The sequence below is a fragment of the Thermothielavioides terrestris genome, chromosome 1, assembly GCF_000226115.1.
Source record: "Thermothielavioides terrestris NRRL 8126 chromosome 1, complete sequence".
NCBI lineage: Eukaryota > Fungi > Ascomycota > Sordariomycetes > Sordariales > Chaetomiaceae > Thermothielavioides > Thermothielavioides terrestris.
In genome coordinates, this window is record NC_016457.1 from 9,168,975 (window position 1) to 9,191,508 (window position 22,534).

At 60.2% G+C, this 22,534-nt stretch overlaps 9 protein-coding genes across 9 annotated transcripts; 5 read left to right on the forward strand and 4 right to left on the reverse strand.

Annotated features, from left to right (window-relative positions):
- Positions 1–371: 371 nt before the first annotated feature.
- THITE_116134 (uncharacterized protein) lies at positions 372–2,276 on the forward strand (the record flags this gene model as incomplete). The annotated part of the gene is made up of 1 exon (XM_003650852.1): positions 372–2,276. One exon carries the CDS (start codon positions 372–374, stop codon positions 2,274–2,276), a length of 1,905 nt encoding a protein of 634 aa, XP_003650900.1.
- A 1,777-nt stretch (positions 2,277–4,053) lies between these two features.
- THITE_2110842 (uncharacterized protein) lies at positions 4,054–4,969 on the forward strand. The gene has a single exon (XM_003650853.1). It carries the CDS (start codon positions 4,694–4,696, stop codon positions 4,865–4,867), a length of 174 nt encoding a protein of 57 aa, XP_003650901.1. The 5' UTR covers positions 4,054–4,693; the 3' UTR covers positions 4,868–4,969.
- On the reverse strand, positions 4,970–6,251 carry THITE_2110843 (uncharacterized protein). The gene has a single exon (XM_003650854.1). It carries the CDS (start codon positions 5,787–5,789, stop codon positions 5,052–5,054), a length of 738 nt encoding a protein of 245 aa, XP_003650902.1. The 5' UTR covers positions 5,790–6,251; the 3' UTR covers positions 4,970–5,051.
- Positions 6,252–7,256: 1,005 nt separating this feature from the next.
- On the forward strand, positions 7,257–7,874 carry THITE_2086059 (uncharacterized protein; the record flags this gene model as incomplete). The annotated part of the gene is made up of 2 exons (XM_003650855.1): positions 7,257–7,640; positions 7,791–7,874. 2 exons carry the CDS (start codon positions 7,257–7,259, stop codon positions 7,872–7,874), a joined length of 468 nt encoding a protein of 155 aa, XP_003650903.1.
- A 3,477-nt stretch (positions 7,875–11,351) lies between these two features.
- On the forward strand, positions 11,352–14,104 carry THITE_2110846 (uncharacterized protein). The gene has a single exon (XM_003650856.1). The coding sequence runs from the start codon at positions 12,446–12,448 to the stop codon at positions 13,754–13,756; it is 1,311 nt and encodes a 436-aa protein (XP_003650904.1). The 5' UTR covers positions 11,352–12,445; the 3' UTR covers positions 13,757–14,104.
- Positions 14,105–14,688, reverse strand: THITE_2110848 (uncharacterized protein). The gene has a single exon (XM_003650857.1). The coding sequence runs from the start codon at positions 14,438–14,440 to the stop codon at positions 14,270–14,272; it is 171 nt and encodes a 56-aa protein (XP_003650905.1). The 5' UTR covers positions 14,441–14,688; the 3' UTR covers positions 14,105–14,269.
- Positions 14,689–17,149: 2,461 nt separating this feature from the next.
- On the reverse strand, positions 17,150–19,301 carry THITE_2110849 (uncharacterized protein). Its single transcript, XM_003650858.1, has 3 exons — positions 19,173–19,301; positions 18,636–19,055; positions 17,150–18,570 (listed from the first exon to the last, which is right to left on the reverse strand). Exons 1-3 carry the CDS (start codon positions 19,214–19,216, stop codon positions 17,370–17,372), a joined length of 1,665 nt encoding a protein of 554 aa, XP_003650906.1. The 5' UTR covers positions 19,217–19,301; the 3' UTR covers positions 17,150–17,369.
- Positions 19,302–19,463: 162 nt separating this feature from the next.
- Positions 19,464–20,068, forward strand: THITE_2169733 (uncharacterized protein). The gene is made up of 2 exons (XM_003650859.1): positions 19,464–19,614; positions 19,723–20,068. The coding sequence occupies exons 1-2, from the start codon at positions 19,506–19,508 to the stop codon at positions 19,902–19,904; spliced, it is 291 nt and encodes a 96-aa protein (XP_003650907.1). The 5' UTR covers positions 19,464–19,505; the 3' UTR covers positions 19,905–20,068.
- Positions 20,069–20,451: 383 nt separating this feature from the next.
- On the reverse strand, positions 20,452–22,181 carry THITE_74712 (glycoside hydrolase family 6 protein; the record flags this gene model as incomplete). Its single annotated transcript, XM_003650860.1, has 4 exons — positions 20,452–20,897; positions 21,008–21,207; positions 21,335–21,659; positions 21,737–22,181. 4 exons carry the CDS (start codon positions 22,179–22,181, stop codon positions 20,677–20,679), a joined length of 1,191 nt encoding a protein of 396 aa, XP_003650908.1. The 3' UTR covers positions 20,452–20,676.
- Positions 22,182–22,534: the final 353 nt, after the last annotated feature.

The following is a 22,534-nucleotide window of genomic DNA, read 5'->3' on the forward strand; positions in this document are numbered from 1 at the left end:
TGCGATCACGTGCTCGCACTCTTTACCTCTCAGACGCTGCGTTTACTGTGCACAGCAATGAATGGACTGACGTCTCACTGTAGCCCAATCTTATCACGAAATTTCAGCGGTAATAACGCTGACCTTGATGAACCGGTGAACCCGGCATCTTGAATCGAACCAAACCCATCCGTCGCTCCTTTATAAACTGACACGAACGGACCCGGACCCGCATTTTGCATGCGCCTTAGTCGCCATACGCTTCTGTTTGGTTTTGTTCCAATCGCTACTGAAAGAACTCGAAATTGCCTGCTGCCAGCATTGCATCCCCCACCATCCAGGTTGAAGCGTGTGCGCGACGCGACGGCGACACACCTGGCACACTTGGCACCATGACCTCCAACGATGTTCGCGACGTTCTCAACCTCCCCTCCGAACATTCCCCAGCACCTCGGCCATCAAAGAAACAAAGGACCGGTGCCCCGCGACCAAACCTCAAGGGCCTGGCGCGCGAAGTCCAGAATCTAGGCGGCGACAACCCGATAGCGATCGTCCCGGAGGTTTCGTTCTTCAAGAAGCGACGATTCGCCAGCCGAAAACCAGCGGCGAGATGGGAACTAAAAGCGTTTATAAACTCGGCCCGCGGCGACGACGGCGCCCTCGTCCTACGGCACTGGAAGCGGAAGACAGCCGACGGCGTCCCGGCGGAGCCTCAACAGGATGGCGAGTCGCGGCCGAGTGAGGATGCGGTAGACGGAGAGAAGAAAGTTGAGAAGCCCGAAGACTCGGCGTTTGCCAAGTTCAATGTCCGAGTTTCCGTGCCGCAGTACAACGACGACCAATACCAGTCCAACCTGCAGAGCAGCGAATGGTCAAAAGAGGAAACAGACTACCTGTTGACGCTAGCAAGTGAATACGATCTCCGCTGGCCCATCATCTGGGACCGGTATGACTTTGTGCCGAAGCCGCCTCCGGAGGAACAAGCGGACGGCACGAGCACGGCCGTGGTGCCCGCGGCGAAGCCCCGGACGATGGAGGACTTGAAAGCACGGTACTATGAGGTGGCGGCGAAGATGATGGCGGTGCAGAAGCCGGCGCAGTACATGACACAGTCGGAGTTTGAGCTCTACGAGATGATGCAGAACTTCAACCCTGAGCAGGAGAGGAAACGGAAGGAGTTCGCCCTCAACACAATGGCCCGGTCCAAGGACGAGGCGCGTGAGGAGGAATCGCTGCTCCTGGAGATCAAACGCATCCTGGCGCGTACGGAGCGCTTCAACGAGGAGCGCCGCGAGCTCTACAACCGGCTCGACTACCCAGCCACCGACGCCGACATCAACTCGTTCAAAAGCTCTGCCGGGCTCCAAGCCCTGCTCCAGAACCTCGTGTCGAACCACAAGTCCAAGAAGCAAAAGAGCATCCAGGGCCCCGGCGACGGCGTCAGCCCGGGCGGCGCCGTGCCAAGCAGCGCCGTCTCCGAATCGGGGCCCCACCGGCGAGAGAGCATCGCGGCGGCGTCGTCCGGCCGCCGCGACTCCGACGCGCGCGGGCCCGCCATGTCTGCCGAGCCGACCCCGACAACCGCCACCTCGGCCGGCGGCGCCGCCGCAGCCAACAAGAAGAAAGGCTCCGCGGCGCAGGCCGAACGCCGCAAGCTGTCCGCGCAGGAAGAGCAGGTCTACGGCGTGTCGTACCACGACCGGCTCGGCAGCGGGCCGACGTTCCGCTACGAGAAGATCAACAAGCTGTACAGCCACAAGTCCGGGCAGCAGCAGCTGCGCATCACCAACGTGCTGACCGAGCTCGACGTGCCGCCGCGCCTCGTCATGCCGACCGCCGCCGTCACGGCCCAGTTCGAGTCGCTCTGGGGCGCCGTCACCGCGCTGGTCGACCTGCGCAAGCTGAGCGACAAGCTCGACGCCGAGATCAAGCTGGAGGAGGCGAAGCGCGCCGAGCGGGAGCGCGCCAGGGCCGTCCTGGCGAAGGACGGCCGGCACGAGGAGGGGGAGGCGGCCCCCCGCCCGGAGAAGGAGAAACGCAAGGAGGACGGGGGACCGGCGAATAATGGAGATGTCGGAGCGTCCGCGGGCGCGGACCCGTCCGCGGCCGACGCTGCTGCTTCGGGCGGTGTCGGTGGCGATGATGCTCCTGACGGTGCCGGCGCCATCAAGAAGGAGCCCGGGGTGGAGACGGACAGGGCTGCCGGCTCCCGGCCGGGCAGCAGCGGGGCGCATAAGCGCAGCGCCAGCGTGCTGAGCTCGACGAGTGATAAGAGCACGAAGAGGCAGAAGAAGTGAATCTCCTCCAGGTTGCTGGTGGGAGGGATGGAGAGTCTCACGGGACCCAGTTGCCCGGCGATGATGTTCGGTATTCTTGTAATGATATGCCACATTTCATGCATGGCATGGAGATACAATTCATGAGGCCAACGTGTTCTGCTGTGCCGCCTGCTGCTTTGAACATGTGTATACATACATCTACCCGTCGGCTTGATTTCCACGGAGCCAGCTTCAGAGTTCGCCAGCTCGAAGCCAAGCCCCCGTCCCAACAACCTTGTTTAACACTGCCACGTCACCGCTGTTGACTGGTTCGCACCGTCAAGGGCAATTGTGTGCACCTCCTCTGGTCTGTGTGGAAAGATCAGGGGACAGTCTCGTTCGTCCTCCTGTTTGATGTTGTCCCCTCGTTATCAGGGTTCTGACGGCCGAACTGGGATGAGAACCTATCACTCCCGAGTGTAAAAGCCCGTGGCATGGCGTTTCGGGCCCGTTACAATTGGCGTGTGTCCGTAGTGAGTGGCTTAGTGTCAGGGGCTTCGACGCGGCGGTGCGAAGGCAGACGTCTCTTTTTCGGAGCCGCAGCACAGACGGCATGGTTACGGTGATGGTGATGGTGATGGTAGGCGGGCAACTCGGTTTCTGAGAGCAGCTCGGGAAGCGTGTTGAGGAAAGCCAGGGACATGGTTCTGACAGGCTTACTTTACGTTGTAACTCACACAAAGCTCGGGTCACTCGCTCCTCACACCACAGCCATGCCAGACGCCTTCGGGGCCGAACATGTGAGGATGGTGTGCGATGATGATGTTGTTTCGTCCTCTCTGGGAGGCGTGGGTGAAATCAACTCGGGGATCGAGGCCGGCGAGCATCTGAGTTAGGGGCTGAGATGTAGAGAATTTCAGCTCACGCTGTTGGCACGGCACCTGGAAGACCGAAAAGTCGACTCAGCATCGCTCATGGGCGAGTTTAATTGGGCTTGGGACGGAGCCCTGGAGCTGGTGAAAGCACGGCGCGAGAGTCCTTCGGCCTTTTCAAGCACTTGTGCACCCCATCTTGAATGGAGTCCATGAGATGTAGATTGTATTTTCTGCTTGCTACCACAGATGCCCTCTCGTTCTGCTGGGCAGGTCACAGAGGGGATCCTAATCTGTTGCCCGGTTGTCGGTGTTATAAACGATGTCCCTGATTCTAGTTATGCTAGCATTTCCTACTTCCTCCCGGATATACATAAGAGCGCGGGCAATGAAACAAGATGTAGCAAAAGAGTATCTGGATGGAGAGCGGTGGAGACGGAGAAGATATCCCTGGAGTTGAGGGCAGAAACAGCGCGGTGGTGGACCAAGTTGGCTTGTTCCGTCCACCATCTGTTTGGGCGTCGAAGAGATCTGCCAACGTTTCTTCAAGACAGCAGCACGAAACAGTGATCCGAGAGCGGGGAGTGCAAAGCCGACGCTATGGAGGGTTGAAAGACTGTCTCTGCGGCTCGAGCAATTTGGATAGCACGCATCTGCTGGTGGCCGGCGGTAACTGGGTGACTCAACAGCGGAGGGGCCACGAATCAAAGCTAAGGACAACGCAATGATGTCTCGGTTGTGGGGAAGAGGAGAAAACGAAAAATGTCATACTCGGAAAGAAGAGAGGACCTGGAGGGGGAAAGCAGGTGTAGCGAGAAAGAACGTCTAATAATAGCAGCCATTGCAACTTCTTGACGCCTCAGTCACTTGTCCGCTCGCAGGCGGGAACTTCAATCACAGTCCAAGATTCGTATTTCGGTTCGATGTCCCAATCCGCCGGCGGCTAGGATAGGGGGTCGCCGTGGGGGGTTTTGTACAGCTGCTGGGTGGTTGACTGGTGAAGACGCTCTCCAGGAGCCAGCGAAAGAGCGGCTAATGGGTCCTGCTGCAGCTTGATCACGAACTTCGGCGCCACTCAAGTGTCGGGGACGGGCGTTTTGTCAAACGTTGGCAATGGATGAGAAGAGACTGCGGGCCATGTTTAGAAGCAACTGTCCAGGAGACGGCTGCCGCCCCTCCCTCCCCGGGTTTTTGGGCACGCAAAGAAGACCAGGTTGGAACTTTCAGGGGAGAGACAGGGAAGATATAAAAAGATCCTGAGGGGATCTTTCCGCCAATAGCGTTCCGGCAGCCACGTTTTTGTCGAGGGAAGGGCGGTTGGCTCATGCAGTTCTGGGTGTGTTCGGGACAGGATCCAGAAGCCAGGTCGTCGAAAGTGGACCCAAGCCTTATGCAGGTACGACATGCCGATCCGGCTTGGGCGGCGATGTACCGGTACTTCAGGGCCCTATGTCGTGGTACAGCCTGTCTGGGCCGCAGATCTAGATCTGGGGAAACAGCCGGTGGGTGTGATAGGGCTGTTTGGCGCAGGAGCCCATCATAGCCGCCGCGGCGGTACGGGCGTGCGTCATGGAGGCGGCAGGTATGTACCTGGGGTACCTCAACCTGCTCCGGTATGCAGAGCGGCCCGCGCCTGCGGAAGGCGAGTATACGGGCCCGGCGCTGGGCAGAGGACCTATGGCATGGCCTCTAAGCAGCAAAGCGTTGAGAGCCGCTGGCGCTCTTGGCTGCCGCAGCCGCCGACACCTGCATACATGACGTCGTTCTGGTCGTCTGGATAACCTTAGAGCCGCAACCGCCCCCTGCAGCCTGTCAGAATGTTCCTGCATGGCGGCACGCCTGGGGAAAAAGGGGGGGAAGGGGGGAAAGGGGGGGCGGTGGACATGGGGGATACGCGGTCTTGGCGGCCACTGGGCGAGTCCACCAGGCGCATGCAATGATATCACCAGGAGAGCTTATTTTTATTGTTTCTCCGGGGTTTCGAAACGTGCTTCTGCTCCCGATTTAGAACCCACGGGAGCGAGGTCGTCCAATGTCGCGATGGCGGCGGGCGATGCCCGTCATACGCGCGGAGGCACCGGCCAATAGAAGCGCCGCGACGAGTGGCATCTGGAAGCGCCGAGGTCTGTAAGCGCCGCTCCGGCGGCAAGCCATGCAGAACCTCGAAACGGATCATGAGCGCGTCCGTTTTTCTTTTTGCTGGCTGCCACAATTGGGCGCCCCGATCGGACTCGCGCAGTTGCGTGCGTCTGTCTGAGTGGCCGGCGGAGAGGCCATGCTGCGCGGAGGGCATCCGGTCCGATCGGGGTGCGGCGTTTCGCCCGTCAGCCGCCGCCGCCCAGTCACTGGCCGGGACCGAGCCGCCGGGATGCCGTGTGTTCTTTTTATGGTATCGAAAATCTCCGTCCCGTGTCGCCGCGACCAACCGCCTTGCCCTCGCTTCGGCCGAAGACTGCTCCCCCTGCCTCCCATTCGACCGCTGAGCACGGATGACGTCTCCTGCATGATTCGGCGCGTTGCATCCCGGACGAGCTCGCCCTTGTGTGGTCCCAGGGATCCGGGTCGTTTCCGGAAAGGGGCTCTTGACCGTCGTCGAGTGCAGAGTAGGGCGCACGCGCGATCGACGCGTTTGGAGGTTGAAACTGAGATCAAGGTCGTCGGCTATCGCCCAAAAGGGCATTGAAACCGTTGCAACTCTGAGCCAGCGGACGGAAGCGGCAATGACTCCGAACAATCGCGTGCGCGCTTTCTGGGAGCCTTCGGTCAAGCACGGCGAGCCGCCGACCTTTGACTCATCAACTGAGCCATCGAGTCCGGCTTTGCTGGGGTGTTTATGCGTTGAACGAAGGCACGATGGCCCGGGTTTTGCCGGCCTTCGCTGCACTTGTGTACGGAATACTCCATACACAGTACAGCAAGTGTTTCGGTGCTGTTTCCTTCACAGCAGGTCCCCCCCAACAACGCCAATGTGATTCCGTCTCACGGGTCGTCGCTCTGGGAAGTCGGGGTCCGAATTTGGCCTTTGCGGCCCCTGCCGTGCTTGGCTGTCATGCCGGGGATCCAGGGGGCTGTACGGAATATTGCGTACGGAAGTACGGAATACTGCAGTGGAATCATGCCAGACTGTTTTGTGGACATTCTCAGTCCAGTCCGCCGTTCGACCCGCTCGACCCGAATTCACGGGACTTCGGCAGCCACCGGCGGCGGTATCCACCGGGGCGGATGCGCGGCAAGGAGGTTCGAACAAGGTAGGTATGTACGGATGACATACCATGCTTGCCGGGGAGCACACCGCCTGTTCTCGCTGCCCATACTGTGTCGACAGAGCAGGTCCAACAGCACCTGGCACAGTATCCGTAGAAGTGGTTGCGAGACGAAAGCCGCCCAGATTGTTTGTAGTGTAGCGCAGCGGCGAATACCGAAGACGGAGGGCTCTTTGGATTCCTGTGGAGTTTCGATGGAGAGCGTTCCAAGAGATCCTGGTAGCCAATCGGGCAGATGCCTGTTTCGCCGAAAGATCGCTGCTGATGAGCGCCTCGTAAAACCTCCACGTCCGAAACAGTGAAGAGGCAACCCAGGATACGGACAGTTACCTTACCTACACGTACTTGACCTCCATACAATAATTACCGTGAATTTAACTCGCACCCTGTTACGCCGTAGAAACCCGTACAGGTACGTAGTCGAGTAAGCGCAGATGTAAGAGCAAACGTGGAATAGTGTAACCGCTTGGTTGCACACAACGACGCTCATTTCGTCGGCTCCAGCTGTCTGGTCAGCAGGACGGTTCTAAGAATGGACTAACAGATTCGGCCATGCTCGCATTTACGCTAACTCTGGTGTCTGGCGTGTGGGCCTCGAGCCTCTTGTCCAATGATGGCTGCGGGTTCGCCGTGAAGTGAAATGACCGTCCAATGAGCAGGTGAAAGCTGCGGTTGGCAGACATGACAGGGGCCTAGCGTGCGCGCCTGCAGCGGATACCGTTTCTCAAACCGTTTCTCGCACCGTGCTTACACTACACTATCTGTCTGCCCTGTGAATTGGCGACGGCCCGGCTTCTCTCGCGTCAACACTGCTGCTCCCTTCAATGTGAAGGGAGGGGAGGGGTTTGGAAAAATATCCAATATTCAGTCCCGAGACTGCCAACATGAGTTTTCGCACAGTTGACAACCCGAGCTCCTCGTTTCTAAAATTATACCCTGCGGCCAGTCCCGGCCATCCCTTCGGAAGATTTCCCGCACAGCAGGGTACCGTGGCGACGCTGCGTTTCACCCACGAGGCCACCCAAACCGGCCTCGTTTGGATGTGGGGTTGGATGGGTCGCAAGCGCGCTCACCCGATTCTCGAGGAGCACTTGGAAGCGCAGGAGAAGCAGGTGCTCGTTCCTGCCGCGAGCGACACCACCGCTCTCGGCGTGACAGTGGCAGGAACCACCGAACAGGACACCCAACCACAGAGCAGGCCGGCACTTGGCCAAATGCGGTCGCGCAAGGCACGGAGTCGCGCAAGGGACGGAGCCGGCAGCGGGTCAGTGGGCATGCCCGTTTCCCCACCAAGTGGGGCCAAATTGATAATGTTTCGGGGATGGCTCGAGAGAGTCGACCCGCTGCCAAGTCGTTTGACCCATCCAACCTTGAGTTGCACCGTCGGCTGGCGGCTGACTCCCGTCGACAAACGCAAGGGGGAAGCGAGCCTGCCGCCGGCCGGCGGCTTACTGCGGTATTCTCTCTCGCCGGAGATGGTGGACACTTGCGTCCCCACCTAAGGACCGGGCTGACTTGCGTTCAACCGACTGCGTTAGTTCGTGACCGCGAATCAATCTCCTGCGTGGCAATGCAGCCATTGGCCACTCATCGTGCGAGCTTTCGGAATTTCCCTTCACTAACGTGAGTCCGCGTTCTCTCTTCCTGTGTGCGCCTGCGAATCATCTGCTTTAATGTACGAAGCATTTGTGCGGGGCCATCCGTTCCAGGTTGCGGAGACACATCACAAGCACACTACCGCAGTCCGATGCGGATGATGAGACGTTCAAGCGGAGGTGCTCAAGGCGGTCTCGCCGCGCAGGCCACGCCGAACAAACAAAAGCCCAAGACGTTGGCGGGGCGTCTTACATCGGGTCGCTTCACCGAAGGCGAATCGCGACTTTCAGCTTTTTTCTCGTTGTGAGTGTCACGGTACCCGCCTAGCTGCCTGAGGAGCCGCGTCTGCGTCTTGTGCTGCAGGGGAGTCGTCCTTCGCACATGCACGCCATCTCTTGCGGGATCAACGTTCAGATGGCCGTCACTCGGGGACACAGTACAAAGTACTCAGTGTTGTCCTTTTCTTCCCTGACTGATATTGGGGGCCAGTCAACCGGATCTGACATCGTCTTTCCAGCGAGAATAAACTTGCGGATGCCACCATGGTCTCCAGAAAAACCTCAGGCATAGCCTGAGTCCCAGAGCACTGCGTCAGGAATTCAATTGCGGTCCCGAGACCTAATGCTACAATGTGTGCGTACTTAGGTACTTAGCACAAACCTCCCGATTCAAATCATGTCCGCCTCCTGGGATATCAGGATGATGGACTCTTGTTGGAGTCGGTCACCTGTCAAAGGCTGAGATGAGAATGGAACAAGTCATTGGGCAATGCGATCGCACTGTCCAGGCGCTCTGTGTGGGGCTTTTTGTCTGAATCCTGGAGGGTCTTCCGTCGCTTGGCTGCTTGGTTGCACACGACGTCAGCGCCGGACGGTGCCAGCGCTCGAGGGCTTCTGCGGGGGCCAAGCATGTACATAACGTTATGTTGAAAATATCAAGCAAAGCTTCCGTGGTGCTTGCGAGAGTAAGGTATCTCAACTATCTTTGTCTCCATGCGCCAGCTCCGCATGAAGAACCAAAGCACAGCCCGGGCCGCGGTGCGGTTAGCATTGCTTGGAGCGGCTTCCTTACCCCCTGATTGGCCCAGTGCGAAGTCACGATCCTTGCCCAACTGTGCCGGCGGGACAGCTCTTGGCGTGCTCGCCAAACCGTACCAAGGAACCAGGATGGGGTACCACACCTGCAAGCATGCAAGTGCCTGGCCTGGCTGCCCGCTCGTTTAATGGGCGGGAGCGAAATGCCTTCCGCACTTCGTCCCAAGATGGCAATACCGCGGCCCATGTCTCCCTCCCCCAGCGCAAGCGAAAGTACCTTACTGTGTACCTTACGACTGGGTAATGTATCGGTACGACGCCCGGCACCTGCCACCCTGGCTGTGGGGTATGTGCCGCGCAAGCAAGCAGACATGCTGACAGGGCCCACGGAGTGGGCAAAAATACACTTCACTACACGCAGATAGAAAGCTTTCCGCACATTCTCTGCAGCGGGGCAACACATTTTCACATTCTAGCGCGCGTACGCACGCGACCTCGACCCCGATCTCCGAGCACGGATCCAGCGGGAGAACCGTGAGTGTGGCCAGGCGAGCCGGATTGCGCACGCTGGCTATGGACCGGAGACATTTCCTCTTTCTCCCACATCTGGACTTCCGCGCTGTCCGCGGCGAAACCCCAGGTAATTCAGGCACGGGAGGGCCCCACATGCTGACGGATCAGGGGTACCCTGCCAGCCAGATCTCGCCGCCGCTTGTCATCCATCCATCCCAGCCTCTTCGCACCCGCGGCGGCGTCTGTGCGGTGCGACTCTGCGCATGGCCCCAGCCGTCGTTTGGCGGTACCGTTTTTTTGGCGCTTGTTTGGCTGCGAGCACTTTGAGCGGATGCACGACCGAGCCTCTGATTACACACAGTAGTCCGTTACACCTCTTCTTCCTTTTCCCTTCCCATCTCGTCTCGCTCCGCACTGCGCCTGCATCCTTCCCAATACTTTGTACGTAGTCGGGCCCGTGACAAACGGCTGCGTAGCAGTGTGCACGCCCTCCCCCGGAAGTTGCGACAGGCATCCAAGAACCAGCCGCCGTTCGCTGGGACGAGGTGTTATCCACTCATCGAGCCAGCCCCATTCCCAGACAGGCGCAGCATAATCGCGCGTCAAAAAAGGGCCAAGCGCCAGCTCTGGGGCCCGGCAAACTCAAAAAGGAACCTGCAGACTGGGGAATCGCCGCGTTTTCTCGAATAATTCGGCAGCGAGAGTTTGCAACACCAACTTTCTCCGGAGTCCGCACACGCCTACGCCCGCACACAACGTCTTCAACCTCTGTTTTCGTCACCGCATTGGTAGCTGGGCTGCCGAGGGGTAACGACGGCAAGGGGAACGGCGGACGGCCTGCAGCAGCGACTTACGCACAGATCAGCGTGCCTCACTCGACGGAGTTCGACGATTATTCGGTCCATGCCTGACGTGTCGCACCGTTGGTAGCGAATTTTCGGCCATCTCATCACCGCGACCGAGGGTCACTGCTGCCTGCGTGTCTGATTTTCATTCAGACCAACTCCACCCGCGGCGGCAGCACAGGCGGGATTGAGACGGAGCAGCGGAGGGGAGAGATTGGGGTTGTTTGTTTGCCCGCCGCGTTTTCTCGAGGCTTTTGCGGCGGGTGCAGCTGTTTCCTGCTCGCTATCCGATTCCCGGCCTGCGTTTGCGCAACCGGGCCCCGGATTTGCCGTCGCGCGCCCATCGCTGGAACGGACGGACGCAAGACGCGACTCAGCCTCCACCGCTCGGCTGGCAGCCTCATCGGTTTGGCGCTCAAAAGGGGGAGCGTACGCCCTCTCAGCTGGGACAGAGACTGAGGCGCATTTTGCACCCGCAGCAACGCCGAAAAAGCTCAAATACGCCCGAAAAAGTCAAAAACCGCGCCAACGCCCGGAAGGAGTCCAGGGCGGGAAGTTGCGGACGCACGAGCGCCGACCGGTCCCCACCTTCCTCACTGGCGCATCGCAGCCGGCGCCGCAGACCCTTGCTGTGCTCATCTCACTGCAGCCTGATCACGCTGCTTTCTTCTCAAACAAAACCAACAAAATAAGCTGCTGATTCATCAAGAAATCCCACGATTCCGCCCCAAACAAGCGCGGAGGGCGGGGCACTAACTATCGTCGCATGTCTTACACGGCTTCTCACCCGGTCCCCGGAAACTAAGTCGCTTAGATCCGCCTTCTTCAGGCGTCTCATTTATCTGCCACACCCGGGCGGATTGTTCCCTCGCGCTGCCGCCATCGCTGCGCAACTTTAAACGCCAAGCGTTCCCGTCGGATCCCTCACTCCACCACTCCCGACGCCTTGCAACCGCAGAGCGGTCGCTTCGGTCCTGTGCTCCGCGGGAGGCTTGAATCCCTGCCCGGCTACTGGGGCCTGTGCGGCGGCCGGGTTTTCACCGTTGTCTGCGGTCTCTGTTTTTCGACGCCATATCGGCTCCGCGCTTTGCGGGCAGGAAGGGCAGGTCAGATTTGGGACGCGCCTCGCAGAGGCGATCGCGAATGGACATGGCTGCGTTCACGGCCTTGAACGGCGGCTCGCCAAAATCAGCAGAGGGAACCAACGGGATAGCAGACGTGGAACGCGGGAGTCAGCAACCCGCCAGTGCAGAGCCCAAACCGGCTGAAGCGTACCAAAGCCAAAGGGATCGCGAGAGTCGAGAAGTTCAGGAAACCAGAGGCAGTACGAACCATGAGAGGACCCCGCTTCCCGGCGCTTCCTCCTTCTCTGAGGCTGAAGGGTCACACAAGCGCAAGCGGTCCATCTCGGACTCGCCGCGGAGAGAGCGCCCTCCATCGCCCCCTGCGATGACGGAGAGGACGGAAAGGATGGAAAGGACGGAACGGCTAGAGCGGGCAGAAAGGGCAGAGCAGCGTGAACCTGGTCGGCGTCATTCGGAGTCGCGCGAGAGGCAGAGCACGCCTCCGAGAGAGACTTACCGCGGAGGGCATGGCGATGAAGCGCGGGACGGTGGCGAGCATTGGCGCGCCCAGCAAGCCAGGGAAGAACGCACCTCGAGCTACGAAGCCCCCTACTCGGCTGGTCCGGTGTCAGCACAGTCAGAAGAGGCGGTGGGCGAGTTGCTACGCAGGGCCACGAGCCAGGGTGAAGGGGACCAGAGCCCGGATGGCGACGACGGCGCCGCGTACTCTGGCCAGTACACACCTGAACCCCGCAGGGACGGCGTCATCCAGTCGGACCCCAAGAAGAGAAAGCGCAACTTCAGTAACCGGACCAAGACGGGCTGTCTGACATGCAGGAAGCGCAAAAAGAAATGCGACGAGCGAAAACCCGAGTGTGAGTGTTTTTTTTTCCTTCCCCCCAGCCACTTCCCTGCCATATTGTTTTGCGTATCCTCGCATCTGCGACGCGCTTGTTTACACGCATGGCCTGCTTTTGCGGCCGCATCTGGCCCATTCTGGCGGCTGACAACCTGGGTAGGCATGAACTGCTACAAGGGCGGTTTTGTTTGTGCCGGTTACCCCCCACAGAGGGGCGCCTGGGCCAACAAGCCTGAGAGCAAGCCGGCGCAGGTCAACATTGAGTCGAAGGATCCGAACTACGTGCCTCCTGGGGCATATGGGATGCCCCAACAACCCACCCCATATAGCAGCGGCAGCAGCGGTAGCCAACAAGCGCCTCTGCCTGGGCAGCAGCCAAAGCGCGACTCGTTGCCATATAACCGCGGCCAGCCCACGCTCCGGATCACGCCGCCCCAAGGTCGCCCATTGCAGTCGGACGACGACAGGTTGACGGCGTCGACAATGCAGAGCTCATCTGTCATCAGCCCCGACAACAAGCTGTCGGCTCTCTCCGGGTACACGACGTCGGCGTCGGCCAATGTATTCCCGACCCCCGTCAGCGCTGCCGTTTCGGCCTTCTCGGATCGGACGCCCAAGGAGTACCAGCGCGTGCCGCCGCTTCACGATCTCACGCGGACGGACCCAGATCACCAGCAACTGCCGCCACCGCCGCCTCCGCCACAGAGCACCACACTGACCCAACCCCCGTATAGCAGTGCCCTGCGTGGCGGCAGGACGTCGACCCCTCCGGCGCCGCCGTCCACTATGCCGTCTCAGACGCCGTCCGGCGGTGTGCAGGCAACAGCCCAGCTCGCGCTGTCGCACACTCAGTTCCCTTCGGACCGGCCGCGGCGTCAGAAGGAGGAGATGCTGAACGGGAGGCCTTACTATCCCTTCGATAAGGAGCTCGTGCTCGAGCGGGAACGGTGCAACGCGGCCTGCTGGCGGTTCAACAACTCGACCAATCCCAACCTGGGCGTCTCCCCGAGCGAGCGCGCACGGATGTTCCGCGACATCCTGCACCCGCGCGAGGGCGTCCAGCTGTCGCCGACGATGGTGTCGCCCGTGACCCACACGGGCCGCGTCGGCGACGGCGTCACGGTCGAGGCGCCCTTCAACTGCGACTACGGCTACAACATCCACATCGGCAACAACGTCTCGATCGGCCGCAACTGCCTCATCAACGACGTCTGCGAGGTCCGCATCGGCAACAACGTCGTCATCAGCCCCAACGTGTGCATCTACGCGGGCACCTGCAGCACCAACCCGTACCGGCGCAAGGACAGGCAGCAGTACGGCAAGCCCGTCATCATCGAGGATGACGTCTGGATCGCCGCCAACGTGGTCATCCTCCCGGGCGTCCGGATCGGCAAGGGCTCGACCGTCGGCGCGGGGTCGGTCGTCACGAGGGTGAGTTTTGATCTTCTATTTTTTTCTTTTCTGGTCGTTTGAGAGCGCAGCTGACGGCTTCGATGCAGGACGTTGCCACCTGGAGTGTCTACATGGGCCTCAAGGCCGGCCACCGCAGGGGTATTGCCCTGCTTCCCAATTCCTGATGCATGCCTTCTTGGGTGATGAGGGGAACTGGGGGTTCTGAGTATCGTAATGAATGGCCTTTTATTTTTATTCCTATTCTTATTTTTTTCTCTCCCGTCATCCCTCATCTCTCCTGTTATGTAGTGTTGTCCTCGCTGTTGGGTCTAGGGCTGGTTTCCCCTCCACTTTTAGTTTTCCTTTGGTCGTCGCGGCTGGTACAAGGTTTCTTTGGCTGATGAGTGTTGTCCCGCCCCCCGTATGATACCCAGTATTGTTTGGACGTATGTATGTATGTACGAGACGAGATCAGGGCCCCGGTTTTACATTGCTTATGTGTGTGGACATAATTTATTTCGCTGATGATTCTATGCCTTCTTTGGTCTCTATTTATTTGCCGTCATCGTCTTTCTGCGCTGGGTGCTTTGGCACCTAAGTGGCGATGATGGGTAGCTGAGCGAGCGTGGATGGCGAGAAGCCGAGCCAGACTTGATGCTTATCGATCGATCTACTTTTGTTTTTGTGCTGCTCAAGGGTGACGGCCGTGCATAGACTACATACGCCCTGTCCGCGTTTGCTGCGTGCCTGCTTGGTCTGTGTCATGCCGTCGTGGGCATGGTGTGCCCAGATAAGCCTTTCTCGTTCGTCCCCTTACCCCCCTTACCAATGTTGTCTCGTCTGTGTGTTCACCCACACCCTCTGACCATCTCAGATGGTCGACGTCAGCATCATGATCGTACACTCTCACGTCGGCCAAACCCCGCCCCGACGAAACTCGGGAACTTTGCCCCGATGTCCAGCTTATTTGGTGTATTTATTTATTGATATTCATTTCTTGTTTTGGGCCCCCCGCTGACCTAACCTTACTGTGCATGTGCGTATAGTGTGGTGTGTTATTAACCTGCCTTTGGACCAACAACCGGGTCCCGAGTGTGTTTGTTGGGGGCCGATCTCGGCTTGGCCTTGGCCTGGGGGCCGGCCGGCCGCGGATCCGAGATCGTGTTCACACAACCACAAACCACACCCAAGACAGACAGGGGCTCCACGCTGCCGTTCGTGTGCGCTGCGTTCTGGGGTTGGGCGGGGTTGGTTGGCGGCGTTTGTGGGATGATGGATGTTGTATGCACACTATGGTACCTACGTAAGGGGCATACTGTGATGCGCTAGTGTAGTGGCTGCACAGGGTTGGAATCCTTCCTCTCCCATCAGGGTATTGCGCTTGTCTGTGGATGGGCAGAGGAACTTGAGGATTGGGATTGCCTTCGTTAGTGTAGTTAGTGGTGTGGGGTGTGGTCTGAGGGGGAGTGGTTGTTTTTGTTGTTGCTGCTGCTTGCTGCTGCTGCTGGTTGTGAATGGCCTTTGTCTGGATCCCCATTCAGATGCGGATCGACCTTGTCTGGGGTATGCCCGTCTATCTGCCTTGCCGCATGCTTGCTTCGCGTCTGTCATACCCACAGGGTAGCGGTGGGAGCGGTCGTGCAGGTGAGGCCGCCTTTCGAGGCCGCCGCGGATGGAACTGCGATGCGGGGGGGTTGTTTTTCTACTTTTATATTTACAGAGAAGTCGCGCCAATGTTTGTGTTGCTGCATTGCAACTGTAGCTGTTTCTCTCGCGTTGATCCCTGCTGTCACATATTTTTTGCCTCCAGCTGCTGCGGACGGCCGCCGTTCGCGACCCGGCCCGGCCAAGTCGGCCTGCGGAGCATCTGCGCACCACACGATGTCCGTGGCGGAGTTACACATGTTCGGGGATGCGGACTGACGTGTCCTCCGTAGCCGTGGCCCGAAGCCTGGAGGCCCGGGGTCAGACCCAAAACATGGCCCCGGGCCGGGGACGGATCGACAGAGTACTGAATCGGATATGCCACGGCCAGGGTTAATTCCTTTTTTGTTGTCTAAGATTTTGTATAATACACCACATGGTACACAGTAAATCCGACCTCACTTACACGGAAGGCGGGCAGGCCTTGTCAGCACCATTCCTGTCGACAAGGTCCGGCATGGTTCATGCGGGAGGAGTCTGGTGATGATGGCTCGGGCCCTGCCCGTCAGAACCAACCTGTCATCCTTCCGGTTCCTTGCTGGGGAGTGAGTCCGAGGGGTTGCGGTGTTGAGGGACCCAGACACACTGCCCTGTCCAAGAACCAGTGTGCCATGTACTTACATACCTATGTAAGCTCTCCCTGGACGACGTCCGATGCCGTTCTGAGGAACTCCGTAGGATCAGCGCTACTACATGTACACAGTACAATGGTAATTTAAGAGGCTCGAAATAGTAGCCCCCATGATCCTCCCGCGCGGTAGCTGCCTTTGCTCCTGTATCGGTGTGGCACGGTTTGGCACAGAGCTCGACAGAAGTTCCTCCGTCCTTACTAGTTCACGACTCCTCGAACGACGGGTTTGTTGGGCCCGGAATTGCCTCATTGCTTGGTCTCGCAGATGAATTTCTACGCAACGAGTGTCCACGACACAGTTGTGCCCATCCCGTGGCCTCGGGCGTTGGTCCGGCGCCGGCGCCGGTGCGAGTGACAGCTCGCTTATTTTCTCCATGGCAGGGCTCAGACGAGCGGAGACGCACTTCTGCCGCGACGCCGTTGGCCCAAGCACCTACTGCGCAGCAGTGTATTGGACATACAGTCGCACGCAGCAACTACCCTCCACCGCCTTGCCACGATGCGCGACATCAGAACAAGCCGGACGCGGGATGTCCTGCTGTCCCATCCCACCGGATTCCTCTCTCTGCAGGGCTGCTCAGGCACCAGAAGCAATGGTTCCGTGCATGGCGGACAGTTTCACAAACAGTATGCACTGCGAAGCGCTGCGAAGGCTGCGAACGTGCGCTCCTCCTCCCCACCGGTCCCTTCCCTCCAACAAGGCTGCGCGGCTTTATTCCGTACGGTCCACTATCTAGATAGTTATCGTAAGTGAGCCAACGGGAGCGTGCGGAGCGGCAGTGGGATGAGAAAGGCTCCGAACGATGCAACCCTCCTTGCGTCCATACACTAGTGTAGTGTACACTACACTGCGACCGTCGACGGATCAGGGCGACGCTGTTGGGGGCGGGGTACAGTATCCCGGCAGCACGTCTTTCTAGAAAGACAAGGGGTTTGAGAAGCTGTTGGCAGTTGCGCGCCGCTGCCGATTGGCTGAAGCCGGGATCCGGAAATCCCATCGTTGATCACTTGGAAGCCGTGCTTCGGTCATGTGTCTGCATTGGGAGACGGGATGTGTGTAAGCGAGAGGCGGTTGGATCGGGAGGAGGATGAGAAATTGATGAAAAGTTCCTTGCCCGTCCGGAAGTGAAGAAGCGAGGCCCCGGCGTCGCGGTCCACCTACCGGCCGGTCGCTCCGGAGGATTGCACTCGGGCGACGCTCGGATTAGTTAGTGCTGACCGGAGGCGTGGAGTTGCGCCAGCAGTCGCCGACAGAGTCAGCACCATCGACGGACGGAGAACGGCTAGCTCCTGCTTACCACCTCATCATCCGGAGAACGGATACCGAGCTGGCTTACACAGTACATAGTCTGCCTTCATTCAGCATCTAATCTCAACGCCATTCTTGCTGACCGTCAGGTACTTGACCCCCTTGTACGGCTTCACGTTTTCTCCGAGCCCTCGACTCTTCCTCGGGTCGACATGGATGCTCTCCACCCTGATGCCGCTGGCCAGCCACCCCTTGACGGCGAAGCTGACGGAAGCCGAGCTGGGCATGAGGATCTTGTTCTGCGCGGCCCGCCGCTCATCCCTCTCTCCGCCTCCGCCCCCGGCGTCGGTCGACGTCCGGGCCTGTTTCGTAGCATATGAAGAGCTCTGATAGGGCTCGTCATATGAGTAGGCGGCGCTGCTCCCGCCCGTGCCAAACCCAAATCCCGTAGGATCGGAATCTTCCTCCTCCTCCTCCTCCTCGCCGGCCAGCTGGCCCACCACCGTGCACCGCAGCGCGAAGGACGCCGTCCCCTGCGCCAGCTCCTTGTTGGAAATGGACCATTCCAGGGCCCGGTCGCCGGGGTTGTACGTCGCGTCGCCTCTCGTCGGCCGGATCTCGGAGAGATTCCTTACCTCCGCGGGGAGCGGCACCGTCACGGTCAGGTCCTGCAGGGACGGGGACGCGGCGGTGCCCGCCTGCGGTCCGCCGAACCCCCTGGTGCCCCCAGACAATCCCCCGCCGCCCCTGGCGGACTGCGTGCTCCCGGACGTGCCGAATATCCTGTTCACCTGCAGCCTGACCTCGAAGTCGGATCCGGTAAGCCCCAGGCCGGTCTTGACCTCCAGGGTGACGGGCAGCTTGAGCGGGTTGGAGCCCAGCGCGGCGGCGCCGCCGTCGGCGAACGGCAGCAGGTCGACCTCGTAGCCGGCCAGGGTGAAGCGGCCGTCGGGCGGGATGAAGCTCAGCAGGCCCGGCTGCTCGCGCCAGCGGGCGAGGCGCACGCAGGGGTGGAAGACGGGCAGGTCGAGGATGCTCTTGAGGTTGTGCTTGCCCGAGGGCCCGGTGAGCGTCAGGAGGATGTCGGGCACGCCCGACACCTTGGAGGTGAAGGCGATGGTGCCGTTGGCGAAGGCCGCGAGCGGCCGGCCCGAGGGCGCCAGCGTCACGGAGAGCGTCTCGATCACGTCGGCGTAGAGCTCGTTGGAGGTGTGCCGCACGTTGGCCCGCCGCCAGGGGAGCGCGGGGGTGTTTGGCGGGAGGAGGGCCGGCGCGCTCGGGGTGCCGAAGCTGGTGCCGAATCCGGATTTCCTGCTCGGGCGGTCAGCCAAGGACAAGAAAAAAGAGAGAAAGAAACAGAAAACCGGGGTGCCTACGTGGGCAGGTTCAGATTGCCCAACAGCTTGTCCATGAAGCCCTCGACCTCGACAAGGTCCCGCAGCGCATTCGGCTCGGTGGTGCTGACGATGCCGGCATCGCACATCTCGGTCAGCAGCTGGGCGACGACATCGTAGTTGGCCTCGATCTTGTGGGCCAGCAGCGGCGCGCCGAGGAACTCTTCGAGCGCGTCGACGACGCGGTGCAGGAACTCGAGGGCGAGCAGCGGCTCGACCTCGGACGAGGAGGTCAGCAGGAAGAGGAGGTTCGCATGGGTGAGGCTGAAGACGAGCGTCGGCGGGTTGGTGTTGGGCAGGTAGATGAGGTTCGGGCGCGGCTCGGGGTGCTCGAGGTAGAGCGGCAGCAGGTAGTTGGCCGCCAGCGGGCGCGACGTGTAGGTGTGCGACAGGACCAGGGCGCTGCGAAGTGTTGGGTTGTCCGTCAGTAGGCGCGTTGATGACGGGAATGTTGAGAACAGAAAGAGGCAAAAAAAGGTTAAAAAAAAGGGAGAAAACAAGAAAGAGAGAAATACCCACTTGTGCTCGTCGTATATGTGCAGCGCCTCAACAACGCCGTTCATGGTGTTTTCCGCTCCCCAAAACGCCGTGCGGTGGTCTTGTGCTGCCGTCGTTCTTTTCGTTGCGATGGGAACCTCTCTGCCTGGAACACTGACGCAATCGGCGCTCAGCGAGACACCGGCACGCACAGGGCCCACGCAGCAGGCTTGGCGCCAAGGTGGGTCCTCTACCACCCCTGCAGATTCTCGGCCGCTGCCACCAATGTTTGAGAGTCGCAACTGAAGTGAACTGAAGTGACTGCTGCGAGGTGAGAGCAGGACCGTTGTCTCTCAACACCACCAACGCCCCGCCATGGCCAAGGACAGCGTGCCATCCCTGCAGGCTCTTGAAAAGCCGGAGAGACTGCAGGATCTGCTGAAGGAAGACCGCGGTGACGACTGTCTGTCGTGCAGGATTATCGGTGCGTCGCAGCTTGTTCTTTTCTTTTTCTTTTTATTCCTTATTTTCTTCCCCTCGGATTCATCTCAAGTCCCAGAACCGCTGCTCACATTCCATCCCCCGTGTCCAGGAGGCGGCGCCTTCCTCGGGCTGGCCGCGTACAGCTACCTCTCCGGGCAGTCGCAGCTCGAGAAGCAGCGGGCCAAGATTCTGGCCAGCGGGTCACGGTTCGGCATGCGGAGCCGGAGCCTGGCCATCACGGGCATCTCGCTGGGACTGGCCTGGCTCGGCATCTGGAGGCTGGTCAAATGAGCTGGCCGAGGGAATTCTGAGATGTGCGGCCATATGCGCCTTTCGCAGGACTCCCGGTGTCTCGAACCCTACGATTGCAGGCATGAGAGCCATTTCCTCACTGTCCGAAGGGCGGCTTGCGGCAGGTGGCGATGAGGATGGACGGGAGGGAGCGATGTACGAACTTACGCCCCGGCCCGAGGCTACAGGAATGCCAGAAACGAGGACCCCTCAGGAGGGACACCCCAAGACTCATTGACGAATAATGTATGTACCTATATCCTTGTACTATATTTTGTCTTCCACTCATCTATGGAGGCAATCGAGCGGTTGGTGCTTCGGAATGGAACAGACGGGTCAACAGCTCCGTACCGTGGTCTGGTCACGCCTGTCTTGGGTGACGCAAGCGTCTTCCCCAGTCAACCCTCACCGGAAGCAACCAATCTCTCTCGGCGCTGTCTGTTCAACGGTTTGCCAACGAGCACGCGCTGATTCATTTCGCATACATCTTACTTCCATGCACGCAAGAGCGGATAGGCAGCTTGGCACACGCTCAACACTCCACGGGCGAAGACATATACTCCACGCCGTATATACGTTGCAAACTGCTTCACTCGCAGGGAACACGCCGAGGTAGGTACATTGTGCGCGCCGTGGCCCTGTCCAAACCTGCTCACTTGCCTTCCCCCCTCCCTCAGCTTTTTCTCACCTTCCCGACAGCCCGCCAGCCAGCCAGACAGACAGACATGTCTCACGACCCGCTTTCTTTCCGTCCGGATGATGCTGGACCGTCTTAGAACGACGGCACGGCGTTCTTGAGCAGCATCTCGAAGTAGGCCTCGTTCCAGGTGCCGGCCTCGGGCGAGGGCTTGAAGGCGTCGTCCTTGCCGCAGAAGCTGTCGTAGCGCGGCGACGAGCTGTCGCTGGTGCCGTCCGACTCGCCGCCGGGCTTGACCCACACGAACGCGTCGGCCAGCTCGAGGCCCGTGTTGCTCGTCGGGCGCACGCCGAAGCCTAGAGAGGAAGCAGAACATCAGCCGGAGTCCATCTCCCCCAACCAAACACGGCTGCTTGAAAAGGACCACGACGTGCAAACAAAAGAGGAGAAAAAGAAGACAACGAACCTGCACCGTTGACGTTGCACCAGTCACCCCACTCCTTGCGCAGGCCGGTGACGCCGTTGCGGCCCGTGTCGACGATGGCGTGGTTGGGCATGCCGGCCGACTGGAGCGCGGAGCCGAAGGTGCTGACGTAGATCTTCTCGTTCTGGCACTTGTTGTACTTGGCGTCGGACGCCTGGGAGAATTCGCCGGGCGATTGATCCCTGGTGCCCGGGGAAAGGGAGGCCGAGTCAGCAAGCCGGAACGCCAGTGGGTGCTTGGGGGAGGGGGGGCTGCAGAGTGGGAGCGAAGAGAGAAGAGGAAGAAGAAATGGAATGGAAAAAAGCTCACCAGGAGTTCCAGCCGGCCACGTTGGTCGAGAAGCCGCGGAGCTGCTTGGGCGAGCCGGCGTTCTTGTACGCCTTGGCTAGCTCCTGCGCGCCGGGCTGCAGGTTGGCGTCCCAGCCGAGCCAGCCGCCGTGGCCGGCGTCGAGGTACATGATCACGTTGGGCAGGTTGAGGTTCTTGAGGGCGTAAGCCACGCCTTCGCGGTAGCCCGACGCGCTGCTCGAGCACGTGTCCAAGTTGCTGTTGGTCACCAGGTTGGGCAGCGAGTCCGGCTCGATGACCAGCGCGAACGCCGTGTTGGGGTGTGCCTTGAGGATCGACACGATCTCTGCAGTGCGCCGTGTCAGTCAGTCAACCCTTTCCCTTTCCCCCACGCTCTTCTCGAACCCGGGGGGCAGCACTCACTGTCGATGTACTCGGTCTTGTAGCGGTCGATCTCGCCGACCTTGAGCTCGCCGTTGGACGCCTTGGCCGCGCAGTCGCGGCCCGGCAGGTCGTAGATGACCAGGCCCAGGATGTTCTCGCAGGGCACGTCCTGGATCGCCGGCTCCAGCTTGCCGATGTTCTCGATCGAGTCGAGCCACAGGAAGGTGCCGACGTCGGCCACCTTCTTGGCCTTGGCGGCGAGGTCCGGGTCCGAGATCTGCGCCACCGCGGCCTCAACCTCCTTGCGGTAGTAGCTGTTGGGGTGCAGCGTGTACTTCTTCCAAACGTTGGTGCTGGCGTCGAGCGTGACCGCAGACGAGCAGCCGGCTGAAGCCTGCCTCGGCGCCTGCGGCGTCGTGGGCGAGGGGGCGGCGAGCGCCGTCGCGGTGAGTGCCGCCAGCGCGGCCGACTGCGAGAGCTTCATGCTGTGCAGGCGCTGCTAAGCTGATCTGATGCCAAGTGTGCCTGAACGGGGGGCTCTCTCTCTTCCCAGCGAAGCTTGGGAGGGTGCCGCATCTTTATACCGAAGACGAGCTGCCATCCACACCTGCAGCGTCTCCCCTGAACGACCGGACAACGCCTGCCACTCCCGAGGACACTCAGCCAGTCCTGCCCCTGCACCGCCGTGGGGCTGCTACGTTCTGGTGGCTCTGGAACCTCGCGATCCGGAAGACAGGCCCGGTGGCAGCGAGCGCGCTCGGGTTGGACGTTCCGAGGGAGCCCTGAGCCGCGCCGAGCAGTCGCCGTGGGGATATGGGATGCGGGGCTGCTGGCGGG

Excerpts from the sequence above, each read along its gene's own strand:
- THITE_2110849 (XM_003650858.1), bottom strand. The coding sequence starts at position 19,216 with ATGAACGGCGTTGTTGAGGCGCTGCACATATACGACGAGCACAA. Across the intron at positions 19,056-19,172 it reads CACATATACGACGAGCACAA|CGCCCTGGTCCTGTCGCACA; the intron begins GTGGGTATTTCT and ends AACACTTCGCAG. Across the intron at positions 18,571-18,635 it reads GGCAATCTGAACCTGCCCAC|GAAATCCGGATTCGGCACCA; the intron begins GTAGGCACCCCG and ends CCGCCCGAGCAG.
- THITE_2169733 (XM_003650859.1), top strand. The coding sequence starts at position 19,506 with ATGGCCAAGGACAGCGTGCCATCCCTGCAGGCTCTTGAAAAGCCGGAG. Across the intron at positions 19,615-19,722 it reads TCTGTCGTGCAGGATTATCG|GAGGCGGCGCCTTCCTCGGG; the intron begins GTGCGTCGCAGC and ends CCCCGTGTCCAG.
- THITE_2110843 (XM_003650854.1), bottom strand. The coding sequence starts at position 5,789 with ATGCCCTTTTGGGCGATAGCCGACGACCTTGATCTCAGTTTCAACCTC.
- THITE_2110846 (XM_003650856.1), top strand. The coding sequence starts at position 12,446 with ATGAACTGCTACAAGGGCGGTTTTGTTTGTGCCGGTTACCCCCCACAG.
- THITE_2110842 (XM_003650853.1), top strand. The coding sequence starts at position 4,694 with ATGTACCTGGGGTACCTCAACCTGCTCCGGTATGCAGAGCGGCCCGCG.
- THITE_2110848 (XM_003650857.1), bottom strand. The coding sequence starts at position 14,440 with ATGACACAGACCAAGCAGGCACGCAGCAAACGCGGACAGGGCGTATGT.